Source organism: Lacerta agilis, chromosome 10 (assembly GCF_009819535.1).
Source record: "Lacerta agilis isolate rLacAgi1 chromosome 10, rLacAgi1.pri, whole genome shotgun sequence".
Lineage (NCBI taxonomy): Eukaryota > Metazoa > Chordata > Lepidosauria > Squamata > Lacertidae > Lacerta > Lacerta agilis.
The window spans coordinates 30,740,268-30,762,635 of record NC_046321.1 but is presented as its reverse complement, the minus strand read 5'-3'; the positions used below and the strand labels follow the sequence as shown (position 1 = coordinate 30,762,635).

The window sequence follows — 22,368 nt, the reverse complement described above, 5'->3', positions numbered from 1 at the left end:
TAGTTAAATGAACTCCGTAGGATATGTGATGTGCAGTGTGAATTGTTCACACTAAACAGAACTTATACTTGGTAGTTTGTGTTATGTTTTACTATTACTTGTCCTTCAAGAACAATGAACAGTGCATATATGCATTATATATCTGGATTGGAGTACATACCGGTAATATAAAGTGCAGAAATAATAGAAATTAAAGGGAAAATATCAGTTGCAAAACCACTAGCCCAGTGTTTTTCAACCACTGTTCCGCGGCACACTAGTGTGCCGCGAGATGTTGCCTGGTGTGCCGTGGGAAAAATTGAAAAATTACTTTATATATAGTCAATATAGGCACAGAGTTAATTTTTTTTAACATTTTCTAATGGTGGTGTGCCTCGTGATTTTTTTCATGAAACAAGTGTGCCTTTGCCCAAAAAAGGTTGAAAAACACTGCACTAGCCTATCCCACAGAGAATTATTTCACCCCTTTTATATTCTTCCCTTCCTCCAAGGGATTTAGAGCAACATGCATAAGATGTTTCCCACTTAATTCTCACAACAATCTTGTAAGGTAGGTTACACTTTGTGATGAGAGTAGACAAACTCGCTAAACTTCATGACTGAACAGAGATGGCTTTGTGTTCTGATTTATCCATTATATTGTATTTTGGTTCTAGATTCAGGTAGGTAGCCATGTTGGTCTGACACAGTCTGTCTTACTACAAAGGAATTTCAGAAATAGACTTGAAAGAGAAGTTGCTGAATTACAACTTATTACCAAACTGAAAACTATGGAGAGACCTGGTCTGAATAGAGATATTGGATCCTTGTTTTATTACATATGCTAAAGCTATTTTTGGTCATCTGCATACCCATTGAGCCAGTCACTCATCTCTTACTACCCTTCTGAGAAATACCCCACCCCACCCTCCCACTATATATAAGGTTCTGGTGACTTCTGCTTCAGTGTATCTGAAGAAGTGTACATGCACACGAAAGCTCATACCAGAACAGACTTTGTTGGTCTATAAGGTGCTACTGGACAATTATTTATTTATTTATAGTTCATTTATTTATTTATTTATTTATTTTGAATACAACTTTGATTTATCAAACAAGGGTTGCAGGGTCCAACTGATCAGCTCTGTCAGTTTAGACTGGTGGATCTGAAGCTGAAACAAAACACTGAGTAGAATGCAAGTTTCCTCTTCCCAATTTGCCAAACATTGACGGGGGGGGGGGGAACCCCACCTTTAACACTGGGTGTTTCCTTCCTATTGTATCCAAAGCTAATAGTTGTTTTGTATTTCAGAGTGAGGTTAGAATGGGTGTTTCCTTGACAATAGCGCAGAGCATTTAAGGTGGCTGTTCAGCTGAACCACTCCCAATGTCTCTCTTTATCTAGATATTCCAGAGTACTGATGGGATTTGAACTTTTTTTCTTTTTAAAACCCACAAACAAAACACATACTTTACTTTTTACAGTTACAGTGGATGCTTGGGTTGCGAATGTGATCCGTGTGGGAGGCGTGTTAGCAACCCACGTTGCTGCGTCTGCACACTTGCGTGACGCAATTTGGTGCTGTTGCACATGCGCAAAGTGCAATTTAGTGCTGCGCATGCGTGAGCGCTGAAACCTGGAAGTAACCATTCTGTTACTTCCAGTTTCGGTGCAGCGCGCAAACCAAAATCAAGCAACCTGAAGCAGCCGTAACCCAAGGTATGACTGCACTTTAATAGTCTATATTTCTGACTCCTAAACTTTAATAGAGGGGGGAAAAGTAGATACTATAGTGGTACCCCGTGTTACATACGGAATCCGTTCTGGGTCGCGCCACGTAACCCTGGCGTACCTAACACGAACAAAAAAAAAGATAAAAAACTGGGAAGTTCACAGGTTTTTGCGCTTCTGCGCATGCGCGAAGTGTGCAGAATGCTTGCACGCACCCATGTGTCGCACGCACTCTGCGGAGGACTTCCGGGTCGCAGAGGTGCATAACCCGAACGTACGCAACACGGAGCGTACGCAACACGAGGTATGACTATACTGTCTTTATAATGAGTGGTTCATTAAATGGCAATTGTTACACATTTTCTTCAGAAGCCCACAAATTTTGCTTTACTGTCCACCATTATTTTGTTTGCACCAACTCTATTCCCTTTCCGAAATTGTCCTGGCTTATAAAGGGGAATTTGGGGTGGTCTGGAGAAGGTAGGGAAAATATGGTGTCTTTTCTGAGCAGTGAAAGATATTTCTGCTGTTCCTTGCCCCCTTCACAATCTGAAGCATAAAATGAGAGGTGGTTGCTTCCCTTCCACAAAGTGCTCTTCAGTTTGCTGAGAACTAGGAGGCAAAGGAGAGTAGTTGTCATGGCTGGACATGTTTGTGAACCCCTGCTAGTCTATCAGTATCCTTAAATGGCCATTTGCATTGAGCTTTGGTGTTTATAATGTTAATTTATTAAACTGCAATGATTAAGCAACTACTTGTTGTTAATAGTGAAAACTTCTACAGCTGTAAAGAGAGGAGAGTGGGTCACTAATAAAGCTATGTCACCAAAAAGCCATGTATTGTGTAATAAATAAAAATTATGGACTGAATCAAAATATGCAATGTACTGAAGACTGCATATGTAGCGCTCATCATACCTAAATATTTGCAAACCACCTTTCATTTGATTATATCATACAAGACGCAGGTTCATTATTATGACATCATAGTACAAAATACACCATTGTGTAGTCTCCCTATTCTTGTGCTTTTTGTCACCAAAATTGTACTACTGAAACACACAAGACAGCAGTACTTCCAGACTTGAGGTACAAGCTCAAAAAATAGGCAGGGACAAATCTAAGGGAAGGGGGGGGACCCTGCCCCAGCATCTAATGACTTAATAGGATGGATTGTGGAGACTGAGACACTGTGTGGGGGCAGTGGAGTAGAATTGTGTGGCTGGAACCGGAAGACAAAAACATATAAAGAGTAGAAAAGATCAGTTCATTGGTTGGATAGAAGCCATTTCTATCTAAAGTCATTTAGTTTTAAATTACTCTGGGAGCAGAAGATAGAGTTGCTCATAGGCATCAATAAAAAGATTCTATAATTTAATGTACAGGCAATCCTTGTTTTGTGCAGGGGTTCTGTTCCCCCATGGGTATTAGCAGAAGACCCCCCCACACACACACACACTGCGCAGGCTTGTGCCCCAGGAGGTCACATTGCTAACACAGCAGTTTGACTTTACCTCTCAGAGGCACACTCTCTTGAGACAGAAGGATGCCAACCAAAACATGCCCGTCGATTGCCTGTCCTAAACTCCTTTGTGAGAAGATCATGAATATAGTGCAGAATCTATTTTGCACTCTCTAGATTATCGTCATTTTGGTGTTTATATTCAGGTTCTTTCTTTTTATATATAATATTTTTATTAGTTTTACATATAATCACATTGCGTAACATCATATCCTCTTGTTAAATCTCTTTGGCTCAACTGAGCCTAATGACTTCCCTTGCTCCCGCCTAATGGTTTACAAACTTAAATTTTGCATCTTTGCATTTCACTTTCTTTCCTATTCTTGTTATATCATTACCTAAGTTATTACATTACTTATCCTGAATAGGTAGTAATTTCATCTTGCAAATCTTCAGGTAATCATGCTAATGATGTTATTATATTCAGGTTCCTTCTATTTGGACTCTTTTTGGTTAGTGTTGTGTAGCGCTGTCGCAAATGTCTTAATAGTGAAAAATTTTCAAAAAAATTATTTCAGTAGTGAATATTAAATAGGAGAATGCTAGAAAAAGAGCAGGTTCATTTTTAGTATGAAAGTTTTGTTTTTTGTTTTTAAGGAACTCAAAGTTCAGGAAACTGCTTCATGTGTCAATTGTTTAATATCTTAAGCACTAGTATAATAACACAGCCTGGCCAACCTGGCACCTGGGATTGTTTTAGCCCGGACAATGAAGTAACATTTATCTGTATGACAAATCCAGTTTCCACTTCTTGTATGACAAATCAGCTACAATTTGAAATTGAGAGGTAGGATACAAATATTCCAAGAAAATCCTGTAATCATCAACAAGTGTATCTATATTGTCTTTAGTTGTCAGGAACATCCTGGATGCAACTGGAGATAGCCTTGTCCTTGTAACATGAGTCCTGTATACCTTTCCTCAACAAAGTTTTGAGGGAACCATTTATGATTGTTCTTGTTTTTTATTGGACAAAATCATAAGAGAAGAGCCACAGATCAGCCATAGTGCCACATGTAGAGGACCCCAGATTTATTCCCTAGCAGGCATACAAAATGCTCCATCCCTGGAGGATGGGTAGGCAGTCTAGATCAGGGGTCAGCAAACTTTTTCAGTCGTGGGCTAGTCCACTGTCCCTCAGACCTTGTGGGGGGCCGGACTATATTTTGAAAAAAATATATGAATGAATTCCTATGCCCCACAAATAACCCAGAGATGCATTTTAAATAAAAGGACACATTCTACTCATGTCAAAACATGAGGACCGTCCGTGGGCCGGATTTAGAAGGCGATTGGGCCGCATCTGGCTCCCAGGCCTTAGTTTGGGGACCCCTGGTCTAGATAATACTGAGATGTATGGATCAGTGGTATAAGGCAATTTCCTATGATATTAATGTGTGGGAATTGGGGAAGAGGTGGCCTGTGTTATTTTGGTGAGTTGGAACTTCTTGCTCCCTTGATTATACTGGTACCTTGGGTTTTTGAGCGTCTTGGAAGCTGAACGTTTCAGATGCTGAACACCGAAAACCCAGAAGTAATTGCTTCCGTTTTTGGACGTGCCTTGGAAGTCAAACGGCTTACGTGGCGTGTCTTTCAATTTTCTCAATGGGAATTGCCAACAGCCCTTTGCGCCTTGGTTGTCAAACGTTTCGGAAGTCAAACAGTCTTCCGGAATGGATTACTTTCCACAACTGAGGTACTACTGTATATTATTTATTTGGGACTTCTTACTGTAATCTAAAATCAGCAGGCTGTGATAGTCAAGTGATGCGTGATAGCCCCCTTCCCCCCATATTCTGGGCAATTTTCCTCTACAGTGGTACCTTGGGTTACAGACGCTTCAGGTTACAGACACTTCAGGTTACAGACTCCGCTAACCCAGAAATAGTACCTCAGGTTAAGAAATTTGCTTGGATGAGAACAGAAATTGTGCGGCGGCAGCAGGAGGCCCCATTAGCTAAAGTGGTACCTCAGGTTAAGAACAATTTCAGGTTAAGAACGGACCTCCAGGATGAATTAAGTTCTTAACCTGAGGTACCACTGTATTGTAGTTTTTCATGTAAAATTAGCTATTTCAGAAAACTCATTTCTTCATAAAGTTAATTAGTAACCTCATAAATTGATCCAATACCAGTCAAACTGAGTCGTTTCAAATATATTATCTTTTTCCAGATTACTATACTACTGAAAATATACACTACTCTTTGGAGGTGCTAAAATTAGTGTGAATAAGCACAATCATCCGCTCTCCCAATGTAAACAAGGGAAATGTATGCATGTCAAGCATTCAAATAAAAATAATTTTGAATAAAACTTTGATTTTAAAAAAACAATATACAAGCCAAGCTAATGTGCTCTGTTTCCACACACCGCATCAAAAAATTTGTTTAAATATTTTCAGCTATTGTTATTAGCATGATGTATATTATTTGGTTTGGGCCACAATGTAAAGATACTGGGAAATTTTCCAGGGAAAAAAATGGCATTATGCATGTTTCATTAGGGTTTTCAATGAATCTGACAATGTGCCATTGCACTTGGCTCTGTGCAAGACCAGGATTCCAAGCTTGAAATGCTGGCCCTGATTATATTAATTTTATTGAGTTCATTAGTATTTGTTTGACCCATTTTCCTTTTAATGATTTTTCTGCAATGTACCCTGAAGGAATATTTCTCAGATGTTATCATGCACATTGCATTGTTACTGTATCACATGTATCTGTGGATGTTCTACGAAAACTAATACGAAATTTGTGAAGTGGTTCTTCCTTTGTTTTTCTCTGAGAAAAAGAAATACTTTAAAAAAAAATAGAACTGACTTATATAATTCAATGCCATGGCTTTGTTCTTCTCCAAAAAACTATGGAAGACAAATGCAAGATTTTAAGTTGCATTAAAAAGCACTATAAAAAGATTCAAAATAATATTGTGTTTATTATATTCTATTTTGTTTCACATATTCACAAATGATTAGTTTACAACTGAGACTCATTAAAGACTTGTAATTCATTGTTATTTAATGTTAATGTCAGGAAACCCCCCTCCCCACGGCAGGTAGCATCCCGGGATCGCTTGCAGTACAGGGAACCGCCCCTGTTGTTTACCAGCTTGTCATCCCCTTCCTCAGGAGGAAGCAACCATTCCTCCAGTGGGGAGGGGGAGTTGGAGGCAGGAAGTCGTTGCAGGGGCTGTGAAGGGATCGCAGAGCCTGAGCACCAAGGGGGAAGCGGGGAACAGGGACAGGTTCCCGCGCCCCGAGTTCGCAGACAGGAAAGACGTGGAAGGGGGAGGCGGGGGTTCAGAATCCCGCGCCTCTTTTGCTGGACCAAGAACCGGAAGGGCTCATTCCTGGACTCTGCGGAGGGATGAGATGGACGTTTGAACTTTTGCTCCACTGTAAATATCTGCACAATAAAGAATTTAGTTTTTAGAAGTTCTGCGTTCGGCTGATTTCTCATGAGCAACCACTGAACGTCCTTACAGTTAAAACCCATTCACATTAAATGAAATCAGACATGTTCATAAACTCTGAAAAATGGAGTTGAATCCAGGCATAGTCATGCATTACTAAGTCTAGATCCAAACCAGTTTGTATCTAGTATTAAGATATTTACAAATCTAAAAATAGTTTTGGTTTGATAACATGAAGGCCACACACATTTGGAAGCTATACTGCATACTCAGCTGCTTAACAAAATCCAGAAATGTACCTTCTTAATCTTCTTTATAACATACTGCTGGTTCCCGAGCATTCACATTTTCAGAAAATTAATTATTGAAATGGTAGTCATATCTAGGCTGACTTGGAAGTTGCAGAGAAATAGAGTTGGATATTGTCTTTGTGTTGATGACTCCTTAGCCTAAATCTTCTAATGATTGCTTTATAAGATCTTCAGTAATTTTGGGGACAGGGTGGAACCCTGACAGTATAATTGCCATGAGACTGAAGTATAATCATCCTGGAAGTAAAGTAGAAGTAGGACCACCAAATACAAGGCCTCTCATTTCCATACCACATAATCAATTCAGGAAAAATGAATTGGTATTGAAAGTTGTAGAGATCAAGGGGAATCAAGGCCAAACACCCTTGTTATTTCTAGATTGGCCTGAACTCTTTCCCCCAACTCTCAAAATTTGGTTGCATAGTAGAAAGCAGTTTGAGCTGCATTTGCAGGATGTCCACGGTAGCTTGTTTCAGGTTAATAATTTTGGATATTGTGATGGGGTAGCCAATTTGTGTGGCTTATAAAAATCCTTTCATTGAGGAAGGCTGAGGTAGCTCTGAGTCAGCAGTTGCCATGTTCAAAAAGCAAGATTTAAGATAAACATACAACATTTATGTTTAGCGCTTTTTAAAAACTCAAATCACCACACCCTTGAATTGAATTTTGCATTACAATCCATAGTGCTCTGAACAAGCTTGTGTAGTAATGCTAGTTGCTTTGAATCTTGTTTGGAGAAACACCTGGCACAGTAACAGTCTGAATTCCTGGAGAGGGTATCTTTTGAACATGTTTACATGTTGCAAAGTGAGTTTTGTGTATCGTTTTTTTACCCACATTTTTCTCCACGTTTTGAGCCAAGATTTGGTCTGTAATAACTGACACTATATCCTCAAACTCGGCTCTCCAGATGTTTTGAGACTACAATTCCCACCACCCCTGACCACTGGTCCTGCTAGCTAGGGATCATGGGAGTTGTAGGCCAAAAACATCTAGAGGGCTGAGTTTGAGGAAGCCTGGTCTAGAAGCAGTAGAGTAAGACCAGAGATAATAAATCTTTTAAAATGTTGAAACCAGATTTTTTAAAGAAAAAACTTACCAGTTTTGATTTTCAAAGTGTTCAGCTTCATATCATATCTGTCATTATTATTCAGATTTTGTAATTTAAAATCACTTGGCATACTTTAAACATGAAATTTGTAAACATCTTAAAATAGCAAAATTAATTGAGTAATAATTCAGATATTTACAATGGTTGTAATATGAAGCTGAATGGTGTTTTAGTCAAAACAAAATGAATTCAAAACTTAATTACAGATAAATCTTTGAAGATAGTACCTTAGAGCTCAAAGCATGTTGCTAGTAGCAAGTAATTAAAAAGTATAAATTGCTGAACATGTTTCTTTACTTCATTGCCCTATGCTTGCATTTTGTACTGAGGGGACAATGTGTCTATTAAGTAGTGGGTGGACATAGCAGACAACACAGTGATTCTCCAAGCAGCTCTCTTTATTTTCAGGCTGGAACAGAACTGGACTGAAGGGCTCAGCCAGCCTGCTTATATAATACTCAGTAACATGCAACAGTAACAACTCTCTTGCTACTCAATCTGTGAACGGCACTCTCAATCCTTCATTTGCATGTTGTGGACCTGAGTGAGAACTGTAGTCACGGTGGGCAGAGTGAAACTATATACACAACACCCCTAGTGGCCTAGGGTGAGAACTTCAGTACATAACAGTGTCGAAATCCTGTACAGCCTTTGAATAACTGTTTTGTAGGTTTACATTTAACCTCTTGGATTGTCTACAGACTGCTTAAAATTATCTTTTATGGACATGTCTGCAATGCATGCTCATCACCTGAGTGCCTGTTCCAGGTTTTGGTGATGTGCAAGCAAGCAGGGTGCATTAGCACTGTATTCTTACAAACATAGATATAACCCCCTTCTCTTTTCTCCATAATAATAATAATAATAATAATAATTTATTATTTATACCTCGCCCATTTGGCTCATAAACAAATTTGGGCAAAGCCTCTGTCTTGATGTTTGCTATTTCTTTCAATAAAGAAAACCTCCCTGTCAATGGAAATAAAGTTTGAGATGAGTTTGGGGAGGGGGTTAAAAGAAAAACTGGAAAGCATTCAGATATGCTCCTCCCCCTGGTAGAATCTGAAGTGGTACAGTCAGCAAAACGTTCCACATTACAATAGATGCTTGAACTGCTGAAGTCAGGATCAGATGATCTCATTGACATTCATGAATTTTACATAGGATGCCAAGCAAATTGTCAGCAAATCACAGAATTTATCTGTAGAACAATGATTTGAACAATCAGTGATTCTTTCAGTTAGCCTCTCTTAAAAACGACAAGGACCCATGTTTTTGCACCATAGTAGTCCTGGAAAGTGCTGCTTATCTATAATTTTTATATTTCAGTTAGTGAAGACAGCTATAATCTGTAATTTGATTGCTGTATTTGAGAGAGGTGGTGTAGCCTAGTAATAAAGAATGTGAGCTGGCAGCCAGGAAGTCTCTGGTTCAAATGTTAACCACAACCACAAACTTGCTATGCAACTTCAGGCAAACCATTAGATCTCTGCCTCAGACTTATCATGTTCAAACAGGGATGATAGCAATAATTTCTACAATGATGTATGTATGTAAATCACCAGAGAGGAATTCAAACAAATAGCCAGCACGTGTAGAGACAAAGTCAGAAAAGCTAAAGCACAGAATGAACTCAGGCTTGCTAGAGAGGTTAAAAGCAATAAAAAGGGCTTTTATGGGTATGTCCGTAGCAAAAGGAAGAACAATGAAACAGTGGGGTCACTTAGAGGAGAGGATGGTGAAATGCGAACAGGAGACAGAAAGGGCAGAACTCCTCAATGCCTTCTTTGCCTCATTCTTCTCCAAAAAAGAAAACAATGCCCAACCTGAAGACTATGGAGCAGATGATTCAGCAGGGGAAAAACAGCCCAGAATAAGTAAGGAGGTGGTACAAGAATACTTGGCTAGTTTAGATGTATTCAAGTCTCCAGGGCCAGATGAACTACATCCAAGGGTATTAAAAGAACTGACAGAGGTGATTTCAGAACCACTGGCAGTAATCTTTGAAAATTCCTGGAGAACAGGCGAAGTCCCAGCAGACTGGAGGAGGGCAAATGTTGTCCCTATTTTCAAAAAGGGGGAAAGAGAAGACCCAAACAATTACCGCCCAGTCAGCCTGACATCAATACCAGGAAAGATTCTAGAGCAGATCATTAAGCAAATGGTCTGTGAGCACCTAGAAAGGAACGCTGTGATCACTAAAAGTCAGCATGGGTTTCTGAAAAATAAGTCATGTCAGACCAATCTGATCTCATTTTTTGACAGAATCACAAGCCTGGTAGATGAAGGGAACACTGTGGATCTTGATTTCAGCAAGGCCTTTGACAAGGTGCCCCATGATATTCTTGTAAAGAAGCTGGTAAAATGCGGGCTAGACAATGCTACCATTCAGTGGATTTGTAACTGGCTGACTGACCGAACCCAAAGGGTGCTCATCAATGGCTCCTCTTTATCCTGGAGAGAAGTGACTAGTGGGGTGCCACAGGGTTCTGTCTTGGGCCCAGTCTTATTCAACATCTTTATCAATGACTTGGATGATGGGCTTGAGGGCATCCTGATCAAGTTTGCAGATGACACCAAATTGGGAGGGGTGGCTAATCCAGAGGACAGGATCACACTTCAAAATGACCTTAACAGATTAGACAACTGGGCCAAAGCAAACGATGAATTTTAACAGGGAGCAAAAAAACAACAACAACGAAAGGCACAAATACAGGATGGGTGACACCTGGCTTGAGAGCAGTACATGTGAAAAGGAAGGATACTGACAAGCTGGAACGTGTCCAGAGGAGGGCAACCAAAATGGTCCAAGGCCTGGAAACGATAACTTATGAGGAACGGCTTAAGGAGCTGGGTATGTTTAGCCTGGACGAAGAGAAGGTTAAGGGGTGATATGATAGCCATGTTCAAATATATAAAAGGATGTCATATAGAGGAGGGAGAAAGGTTGTTTTCTGCTGCTCCAGAGAAGCGGACACGGGGCAATGGATTCAAACTACAAGGAAGAAGATTCCACCTAAACATTAGGAAGAACTTCCTGACAGTAAGAGCTGTTCGGCAGTGGAATTTGCTGCCAAGGAGTGTGGTGGAGTCTCCTTCTTTGGAGGTCTTTAAGCGGAGGCTTGACAGCCATCTGTCAGGAATGCTTTGATGGTGTTTCCTGCTTGGCAGGGGGTTGGACTGGATGGCCCTTGTGGTCTCTTCCAACTCTATGATTCTATGATTCTAGGTGCAACACTCTAAACACTATCTACATTATTCTTATGTTCATAATCATTGAGTATGATAAGGAGGGAGCTACTGCTAACTTCTGATATTTAGTTGAATTTCTTGTTTTTAATCCTCCATGCATAAGGTAGGAAAATACGCAATAAAAATATACATGCAGAAAGAAAGGAAAACTATATTATACTTGGTCACCGAAATCATGCTGAAATGATTTCACCTAGAATGAACAACAAGCCTACAAATTATGAATCTACTATTATGACATGAGGTATATTTAATCTCTGTTCTATTCTATGTTTATTCTGTCCTTTTTGGCTGAAAGGGGAAAAGTTACTGCAAATACTTAACCTGTCTTGCATATATGCTTCTGTTAAAGCAATTTTGCACCTCTGCATAGTATCCTATGTTAGACAGAAGTCTATTGTGGGTCTTTCAACCAGAACGTATTTAAGGAAGGAATTTAGTTCATTGGTGTTTGAAAAAACCTAATTACCTGTTCCCCTGCACAACTTTTGAAAAATGCTTCTGTAATGCTTATAGTGAATGAATTGAGTAGGGTTTCTAATGCCTTAAGAAAAGAGAGAAGAACTGAAATCTGGCTCCTCCTGAGTAGCATTCCCTGCCTGCCAGTAATATTTGGCTTCATTCCTGTTGTCAATAATATGTGACATGGACTTGCAGCTGCTTGGATTCAGATCTGGATTGGAGTGTTATATCCTGATCTACCGACTGGCTCACGGAGGCAGTCTTTGTGCCTTGTGAGTTTTTTCTGTCTGTAGCACTTGTGCTCCAAGATACTGCAGCATCTCTGCAGCGTGTGCACTAATAGCCACTGTGTGTGTGTACTACTCTGTAAGGAGGGAGGTGCTTTGTGATAAGTGCTTTACACACTGCTGCGTTGTTACTGGCTGCTGTTGAATGCACACAGTGCAGCCATCTTAGTCGCACTTTCAGTGTAGCTGAAACAGTGCAGTCTCAAAATGGCTGACGAAATGTTCTCTGGAGCTGTTTAGCCTGCCTGTATGCTAATGAGCATATCTGGTGAAGTCACATGTTACAGATTCTGAGGTAAGAAACAATTCTGGATTTTGCTTTTCTATACATAGTTCAGGATGTGTGTGTATCCAAGTGTGAGACCAGAAACCCTAATTATTGGCAAAGTGTGTAATTTTTAAATTTTCAGCTGTTGGTGAAGGTAAGTTTTATATGCGTGTTTCACAAGGACTGTGGAAGTGCTTGCTGGGGTCAAAGGTCACTGTCCTTAAAAGGCGCTGTAATTTGGTGTTGCCACCATTTTGAGGAGTCGGAATCAGCTGATTTTTTTTTAAAAAAAGAAAATAGTGGATCTTTGCTAGCTTTGTATTCAACTTTGTATAAAGGATGAAGCAGTAGCGCAATGACCAACATTTTTTAAAAATCTTAAATTCTTGAGATACTTAGATTATTGTAATTTTGGAAGAATATAGAACCCCATTGTATTTCTAAATAATTACTTGACTACTTTATGCATTTATCCAGTGTATAGTTGGTCAGAAATAATAATTTTAGAATTTACTGTATTACAAGAAATAATAAAAATAAAATTTAAGTTTTAGAGCTTGACACTGTTCCATTTTAGATATGAGCTAATTTTAAACACAAAAATTATGGCATATATTTTTATTTAAATATATTAAGTATACCTTGAAGATTTTCACTGGCCCAAAGAATGAAGTAAGTGACAGCACATGCTTAGAAAGGAAACATTTAGGCTTCCAGTTTGGAGACTATTTTCAAAAAGATGGGCTTTATGGACAGAAGCTGAATATTGCTCCTAAACTCAGGACCTACAAGTACACAGTTGACAACAGCAGAATGTTCTCGTGTGAATGTTTCTCTCAACATGTCGCGCATTATGTCCTCCGTAAGTGAAGTCTACATAAGAACATAGACTTATTTTTTAAAGAGGTTGTTGTTGTTGTTCAGTCGTTCAGTCGTGTCCGACTCTTCGTGACCCCATGGACCAGAGCACGCCAGGCACGCCTATCATTCACTGCCTCCCGCAGTTTGGCCAAACTCATGTTAGTAGCTTCGAGAACACTGTCCAACCATCTCATCCTCTGTCGTCCCCTTCTCCTCGTTCCCTCCATCTTTCCCAACATCAGGGTCTTTTCCAGGGAGTCTTCTCTTCTCATGAGGTGGCCAAAGTACTGGAGCCTCAGCCTCAGGATCTGTCCTTCCAGTGAGCACTCAGGGCCGATTTCCTTGAGAATGGATAGGTTTGATCTTCTTGCAGTCCATGGGACTCTCAAGAGGTACACCACAGTTAAAAGGGAAAATGTCAGGTATCTTTCTAAAACGGAGTTCCCAACATGGTCACACTGTTTTGTAATTTGGAAACAATTCAAATCTCAGTGGACCTAATTCTTAATAGTTGGAGTAGCTGGGAAAGCAAAGCAGTGTTCTGTACCTGGGGAAAACTTGCTCATGGTCTTGACTCTGCTAACAGAAGCACCATGGTGCTGACAGTGGGGGGCAGTGTCTCCCCTTTTTCTTATGACCATTCTGGGGAGGAGCCATGGGGTTTGTGTTCCTTGCCACCTCAAAGGCTCAGGGGAAACAAACCATATCTTCTCTACTTACCCTATCAAAACTGATGATCCTTCTTTCTCAGTAGGTAGCATTAATTTGTAGAATTATGGATCTCAAGTAGTATAGTGGGCAGTTTCCCCCTGAACTAAATGCGTTTCCTTTGTAACTGTTAAATGGGCTTATTGCATTCTCATACTAATATTTTCTGTATAATATTGCTTTGTGAGTTGGACTCATTTGACATTTTTTCCCTTGAAAGGGAATAATAATAATAATAAATGATAAATGATAAATAATAATAATATTATTGTTTATACCCCGCCCATTGGGCTGGGTTTCCCCAGCCACTCTGTCTTGTGGCAAATTTGATAGTTGTAATAAAACTGAAATAGTAAAAATACTACTGAAAAAATTATCTTAGATTTCACTAAAGTTTTAAAGTATTCATTAAGTTTCGTGTTCATACTTTTACCTATATGCCAGTTGAATTTCTTTGTTAAATATTGCAAATAATTAAAATGGTATGTTGGAAGGTCTCTTGTAAAAATTAGCTAGATTTCTTTGCTAGTTATTAAATCTGGAACTTTTTGTAATATCTCAGCTACTGGAAACAAGGAGAATAATTATCAGGGCGCAGACCAGAATGGTTTTGCTTGGCTGTATCTTTATGCCACTGTTTTTTCCCCCCTGTTGACTCTCAGTACTGTGCCAGTTGAATGAGGACAATGCACAGGTATAGTAAAAAAAAATCCTAGAGTTTCCATTTGCTGTCTTACGTATTGGTAGACTATTTTAATTATACTGTATTCAAGAAATATTAGCTTAGTAATTAATGTGGCCCAGAGGCTAGAGGTTCCCCATGCCTAATTGGATTCAATTATTACTCCATGGGATAAGTGAATTTCAGGTATGTTACATATTTTTGTGTGAGATGCAGCTGAGGCCAAGTGTTTTGATTGCTGTTGATTTCAGCATGACACTACCATGTGAATTAATGGGATTCAGCTGCACTTAACTTTTTATTGGATATAAAATAATTAGCTTAGGCACCACTTTGCCTAAATCTCTCTGATGTAGTTAGTTGATTCATATTCTATATATTTATGCCACATTTGTGATGTTCTATCATATTATTATTTATTGTTTGTAAGCCACTTTGGAATTCATTTGAATACACACACAGAGAGAGACAGACAATCAGATCAGATTAAATCATCCCCAAATATGTTGACTGCAGGGCCATTGGCTTCTCAAAATCTTCTCGCTTGCACATTATTTTCAAGAGTTTTATGTCATAAATATACACTTTCAGGGAAGACCAGCATAACAATTACAGTGTTAAGGAGAGTGCAGATAGTGAAACAATTTATTCTATATTTATGATGTTTCACAACCAGATTGATGACTGTTTGTGTCTCTTGTGTCTCTTAACTGACTATATAAAGGGACACTTAAAGTGACAGTCATAAAATGTTTTTCTTTGAAATATTAGTTTGCCTTAAGGTTGAGAGTGTTTGTAAAAGTCTGATTATGGGGTTTGCATTATTTCCCATCTTTCCTGTGATTAAAGAATATTGTCAGCATCAGCACTCCAAGATGATTTGCCCTTTATGCAGAATGAATACCATTTCCGCTGTCATGATCCGTTAATGAGATGGCGTTGACTTTCAAAAGCCGTGTTTGCTCTTGATTCGTCTGATATTCACAAACAAACATAATAGTTACCATTTTAATAGCTATAGACTTGTTCAAAATCTATATGGATTATGCAAGAAGGTGCTGGCAGGAAACTGGATGGTAGACTGATCTTGCAAAATCCACATAGGTTTTTCATTTATTCCTTCATAATATTCATTTGGATGTATCCAAGGGAGGGGTAAAATTCTGCTGGAAATTAAAGCAAATAAATTTAATTCAGTTTTGTCTCCAAACTGATCATTTCATCAACACTAAAAATAGTACTGCAAAAATGTTACATGACTCCTGGTTTCCAAAAAATCATTATTGGATTACTCTTCTAAAACTAGGTTGAATAAAACATGATTTATTTTTAAAGGGTTATATTATGTCTCCCTTTTAAAAGAAACATAATTTTAAGAACTTTTAAAATACATTCACATATTTTAATGGCATCAATACGACCAAAATCAAATATACACTCATCTCACAAAACTGAATCAATGACCTTCCATCAACTACATTGTTTTGATGCGTTTCTAGAAAAAACAATGAGCCAGAGGAAAATTATAGGTCATGTGTTGTGTTTATTGTGCAAATTTGGATTCTTAAACTAAACTGAAAGGGTGGACCTCTTGATTTTCCTTTCATAGACAAAGGTTTGCCTAGTTATTACCACCCTTTGTTTCTGGAAAGTTCTGAGCATTTTAAGTGTTCAGGCAAGATTGCTGCTTAATGCCTGTTGTATTTTCCAATTGGTTTCTGGTTCCTTGCTAGTCTGGCATGAAGTCTTTTTCAAGAAAAATATTTGATGAAACACAGCTGAAATACAAATACTTTCCAGACAGAATTATTATTAGAAACTATTATTAAACTAAAGTATTAAATGTCTTTTAGATGCCTTTCTTCATTGCTTATCTAAGATTGAATTAGTAAGCAAAGCTACAGAAATTTACAAAGCCCCTTCTTCAGGCATTTCACAGTGAGTTCTGCCTGGAACTACTGGTATTCAGGACAGTATTCTATAAGGTGGGCATCAGGTAAAATCCAGAGGAGAGAGACTTGCAAGCTGGGCAAATTATGAATGACAACACTTACCAGAGCTATAAATATGCTAGGCAATAAGCTTAGCAGTATTTAAATGAACAAAATTGCATATTAAAGTCAAATGTAAGAAAGTTGATAAACATTTTAGAAATCCTTTGAGAAATAATGGAAATTATTTCTAATGACCAGATTCCATTATTTACTGGTAAATTCAGTCAATCATTTTATTTGTAGGCCGCCTTTCCAAAGTTAAAGCCACACTCAAGTCATCTTGCAATATATAAAAAAATCACAACTACAAACATAGCATCAAAAAGTACTCAACCAAATTAAACAATTTCTGTGTAAATAATAAGATCCAAAATAAAGATACAAAAAACCCCACCATCAACAACAGCCCCCTCTTAAATAATGCCCCCCAGCTGAAGATTCAACACGAAGAAGGGCTGGGGAAACCCAGCCAGATAGGTGGGGTATAAATATTATTATTATTATTATTATTATTACTATTATTACTATTATTATTATTACCACTCCTACTTAGACTATACAGAATTATTAAGTAATTTCTTTTTCAGATTTTGGGATGAGATCATTTTTCAAAATTCACTTTGACTGCATTGTTGAATTCTTTTACTCCAGCAAAACCTTTCTTCTAAAGAAAAGGTTTATGTTGGGATAACCAGTTGTTAGAGTAACCTACTCCAGCTGGTCATGAAGGTCTTGAAGATCGTGAGGATTTGGAGGAATTGAAGAGGGCTGAAGAAGCGATAGGCAGCAAGAAAAGCAAAAGGCGGCCGAAGTAGCAGAAGGAGGCCGAAAACAAAATAGACTGCAGCCAACTCGTGAAGTGCACTCACTGGTAGCGAGCGAGCTCTCCGTCGCCTCAGACTGAGGCAGGGGCTATTTATTAGCGTTTTGTACATTGTCATCAGCATAACACCAACCAATTACAACTCAGCATTAACAAGCCCTTCCGGGCGGGAAACACCCTTAACAGCCGTTAACTAGAGGCTTCCTGGCGCGCTTTTGGAGGAGCGGAGGGATCCCGACTCCAATTCTGGCCGGATCTTCTTTTTCCTTCTGCGCGGCAGCGCGGAAGGATCAGCGCAGCGGCTGTCGCACGGGAGATGCTAAAGCGTATTCCCACAGGTTTAGAGGAAATTATTGGCTACTTGAGTTAAAGGCATTTACCCTGCCACAATGATAATGATTTATTTACAGATCCCTTGATACTATTTTTGTTTATTGTGTTTAATGTACTACCCTTCCTTCTTTCTGTAGGAGCCTGGGACAGTGTGCAGCAGCATTAAACTATGGGCATCACAAAACAGTAGTTAAAGCATCTAAAAACTTTATTACACTTGTCAGTCACTTTATACAGAAGGCAAGTCTCAAAGCAATTTAATAAGATAAAATACAATAAATAAAAGCAAGGTAAAATCAATAAAATTAAAAAAGAACAGTGCAAAATGTATAAAATATCTTCACCCAGTAATATATTAATAAGGATAAGTCCTATCCATCTAACTAAAAGATGAACCAGTCAGAGGCAACTTAATTACCAATTTCCTGGGTGAACAAAAAGTTATTAGCCTGGTGCTAACGATGGTGCCAAGTACAGGCAACAACTGATTTGGGTATATCTGAATAACACGCAATAATGCATGCATGTATGGTGCTAAACCCGGAAGGAGCCCAAAGACTTCACAAAAGAGGTGGAGCTGGCGTATGCGTGCTCCAGAACATAACCCCATGCAAAATGAGGATTACCTGTACAACTTCCTAAGAAAAACATTCCACAGATGTGGGTGCCACCACTGAAAAGATCACAATCATCCGCACCTCCCTTGGGTGGGGCATGCACACACTACATATCAAAAATCAGAAAACCTAGTTTAACTCAACCAATCCTGTCTACTGGATCCCAGGATTAGTGTAAAGAATAATATGCTTAATTTTTCCTGAAAGAATAATACATTGCTCAAACACAACAGATTGAGATTTCATATAATCTCAGACCACCAGAATTTCTCAGATCTAATGCTCACCTTTTCTGGCCAACATTGCGAAAATTAAGTGCACATTAGATTCAATGGCACATTTAAATATGCCAGACATTTTTTGATTTCAAGGTTCTGAAAATTGAGGTGCACATTAGATTTGATGACGTATTAGGCTCTAGTAAATGTGGTATATCCTTGTTTTACTCCAGTCAGCCTGGTCACTAAAAAAATTCCCAGCATTCATAAATGAGTGTAATTTCACTAATGATTAATGAATTTATTTTTGTTTGTTTGTTTGTGGTGTTTTTTATGGATGTGGTATATTACTTCAGGTGATGTAATCCACCTTGTATGTTATAGCAATAGAAGGGTACGATGTAAACCCATTAAATAAATAAAATCTAAGCCAGTTTTAAAACATTAAACTAGCTTTAATTAGTAAAATGTATTAAATTCTAACAAATTAGCATCCAGTAGTGTTGATCACAATGTTTTGTAAACTGGCAGTGATCTACCCGTTGGGGGGGGGGCAGGCCAAAGTTGTTGAGCTTGCTTTTTTTTTAGGGCGTGCCTAACTTTTTGTGCTTTGTGATGGGGGGCCATAAATTGCTTACGAAACATTCTGACATCGTGCACAAATGAGGGACAAAGCGGGGGGGGCCTGGATGTTCTATTTTCCCTGCGAAGGAAAATGAGCCCGCAATTGACCACTGTCACCCAGGGATCAACCTGTTGATTGTGGATGACCGCTTGGACATCCCTGGTATATATGGTAGTATATACTAATAGTAACAAACATCATCAGTTTACAATCTGAATTCAATAACCAATATTACATATATCTTAGATTAAACATGTAAGCTAATATAAGCTCTCCAAATGTCCAGATAGATAATATACATCTATATATGATGTGTGTTCAAATGTAACTAGTGCTGTGAGATCCTCAGCCCATTATGTAATAGACAGTGGATATTTACCCTTCTAGACTTGAAGTACAAATCTCTTAATGACAATGAGGGCTCACAAAGTCCTGCTGTCAATCCCCATACTTCTATGCAAATGAGATGGAGTCCAATGTACTTGAAATCTTGAGGGGGGGGGCTGGATCTTGCTCAATCGCAAGTCTAAGGAAACATTCCATATAGATTCAAAAGTAATATTCCATTGTTTAGGCTGTGTGATATCTTCTAATCCCCTATTCCACATCTCTCTGAGTTGTTACAAAGTTCTGTTAAGCATTTACACACAGCAGTTTAACTTTTTGAAAGGATCCTGTAATTCTATCCAACAGATTAAGTGTTCAAAATAGATAGGCCACATAGGTACCAGAAAATGCCGTAACTGAAGATACTGCCTTTCTGAACTTGGCGGTAATTGATATTTAAATCATAAAATAGGTTCAGATTGATAATTTTTGTCATTTCCTGTCAGCTGATTAATTAATATATCCCATATTCAATCCATTTCCCCCACAAAGAGTTTATAAAGTGGATTAGAATTTTATACCTCACTGCTGAATTACATGAAAGGGGGGGAAAAAAACAGAATTCTTTTAAGGGTGGCCCCCAGATGTTGTACTTCAGCTCCCGTAATCTCTGACCGTTAGCCATTATAAAAGGGATTAATGAAACCCTGGTCAGTTTGCAGGCCCCACCCCCCACCCCCATTATTTGGTATGTCACAAAGATGCCCTAGACAATTACAGGAAATATTCAGTGGTTAAATGATAACACACCGCCCAGTATACATCTTTGTAAAATTGATCCAAAGATCTCGACTTTTCACAAACCACAATGGTGTTTTAGTGAGGTAACTTGTTTCAAAAAGTCGTGACCATTGGAATTCTCAAGAGTTTTGAAAAGGAAAAGGACCCACTAACTGAAATAAATATAGCTTATATTTCATCAACATTACACCCTTGATAAAGTTGTATTTTAATACACTTCTAAATAGGTAGCCTACAAAATTCAAACTGACTGGAAAAGAGATACATACCATGTTATTAGTCATAAAGGGAGAGAAAAGTAAGGACATATATTTTCCAATAAGCTAAATTGTCTTGTTTTGTAAAGTATACATAGCTTCAAACTATGTCTTGCAATAGATCATATTTGGAATTTTCTGAGACTAGAGGCAACTGATAATTATTACATAATTTTATGTGAATATTTAGGAATCAAAGATGAGTGAGAAATCCATGCATTTTCATACAAAGCATGTTGAGATATTTCATGTGTTAAACACTTATTAGATATGTGAAAGTATTGAGTAAATAGCATTCTTATTTGAGCATTTTGTCAACAAACTGTTAAATGATATCTTCAGAACCAATCATGGGACATGGAGTACAGGGAATGTTTTACCTTGCAATATTCTGCAGCAATTGTTTTACAGAACGAAGGCCCCTTTATGTACAGCTATAACTGCACTCTTGCTTGGCTTTGAGTTATGTCATGGATTCTGCCTTGTCTGTAAAGCCCAAGCTTGTTTCCTAAACTGAAGCATTGTAGTAGATAATAGTATGTTGTTTAAGGATATATTAGTTTTATTAAGTAATAAATCCAGAAGTAAGACTTGCATGCAGACACTGATTTTTCTCTATCTGCTTTAATGTACTGCTTTCTGTTGAGTTCTGATATGCATTTTTCCCCTGTTTCTGCATGGCATGAGGGAGGTATCGCACTGCACACACTTCTGGGCAGGCAACTGCTAGCACTGCAGCAAGCAGTACAAATAGGCTCATTCTGAAGACTTTCCATTGCAGCTGGCATTTGCAGACTACGTGCTTTATAATAGCTAATGCAATTCCTCTAGGAGCATTTATTGTGAAAATAAAAATCTCAGCATGTGCTATTCTATAGATGTGGGTGACTAAAGGAAATGTCACACAGTAGTCAGGTTTTAGTTTTGTTTGTGTGAAGTGCAGTATGTTTTGCAAGTGCAGTATGTTTTGCTTGTGTGAAGACAAATAAGGTTTGTTCTCAAGATGGCCGACCTAGAAGTGTTCTTCTACTGTTTTGATATGTAAGCTGCTGAGCTGAGGAGGAAGTTCTCTTGATGTATGTCAACCTGCCTCCAGGTAAGACAACCAGTTCCTTCATAACATTTTCATAGGCCCTGGCAAGATCTTACTGCAAACTTGCTACATTAAAAAAAAAATCATGAATTTTAAAAGCTGTATGCTCTGCTGTGTTGTAGGAGAATATGTGTGAGCTTTTGGGGTTGTTTGTGAGTCACAGATTATTGTGGCAGTGATGCTTCTGATATAAGATGTCTGAGCAAGTTCAGTGGTTCTGTCATAAAAGGGGGTTTGCTTTAATCCACATTGTTATCAGTGTAAGTCCATTTGGCGGGAAATTGTAGTGTCCTTCAACATACATAATAGTAAATATTGGGAGTTGCTGTGTATATTTGAGAAAAATGATAAAAGTGACTGCAATGGTATGGTATCTGAGTTGATATACAGGCATGGGAGATAAAATATGGACTACCTTTTGATCCTCCCCCCCCCTCTCAAAAAGCTTATGTTCGGCCTTTAGCTTCTCAGGAAAATTCTGAGATTCACAGGTTATCCTGATGTTTCTAGCCCTCAAGAGTGCATGAAGAAGTACTGGAAATTTGACGGCAAACTGTTTTTTTAAAAAATAAACCAGTAGCCCAAGTTGATTATTATCTCTCAAAGTTTTTTCCAGGGTTTAGTTACTGTTTTCACACTTTAGAGTAGCAGTCCCCCTCCTGCATTTTAAAAATCAACCAAATGATAGTCTAAGA

The 22,368-nt window shown here is 38.5% G+C and overlaps 1 protein-coding gene across 2 annotated transcripts in view; it reads left to right on the top strand.

Moving 5' to 3' along the window:
- The first annotated feature begins 12,093 nt into the window (after positions 1–12,093).
- The window catches only part of ATF7IP (activating transcription factor 7 interacting protein), a 68,669-nt gene continuing 58,394 nt past the window's right edge, over positions 12,094–22,368 (top strand). For both annotated transcript variants that reach the window (XM_033162206.1, XM_033162205.1), the window contains exon 1: positions 12,094–12,361. In XM_033162206.1, the coding sequence (XP_033018097.1) occupies positions 12,345–12,361 (17 nt within the window). In that variant the 5' untranslated portion in view covers positions 12,094–12,344. The remainder of the gene's footprint in view (positions 12,362–22,368) is intronic.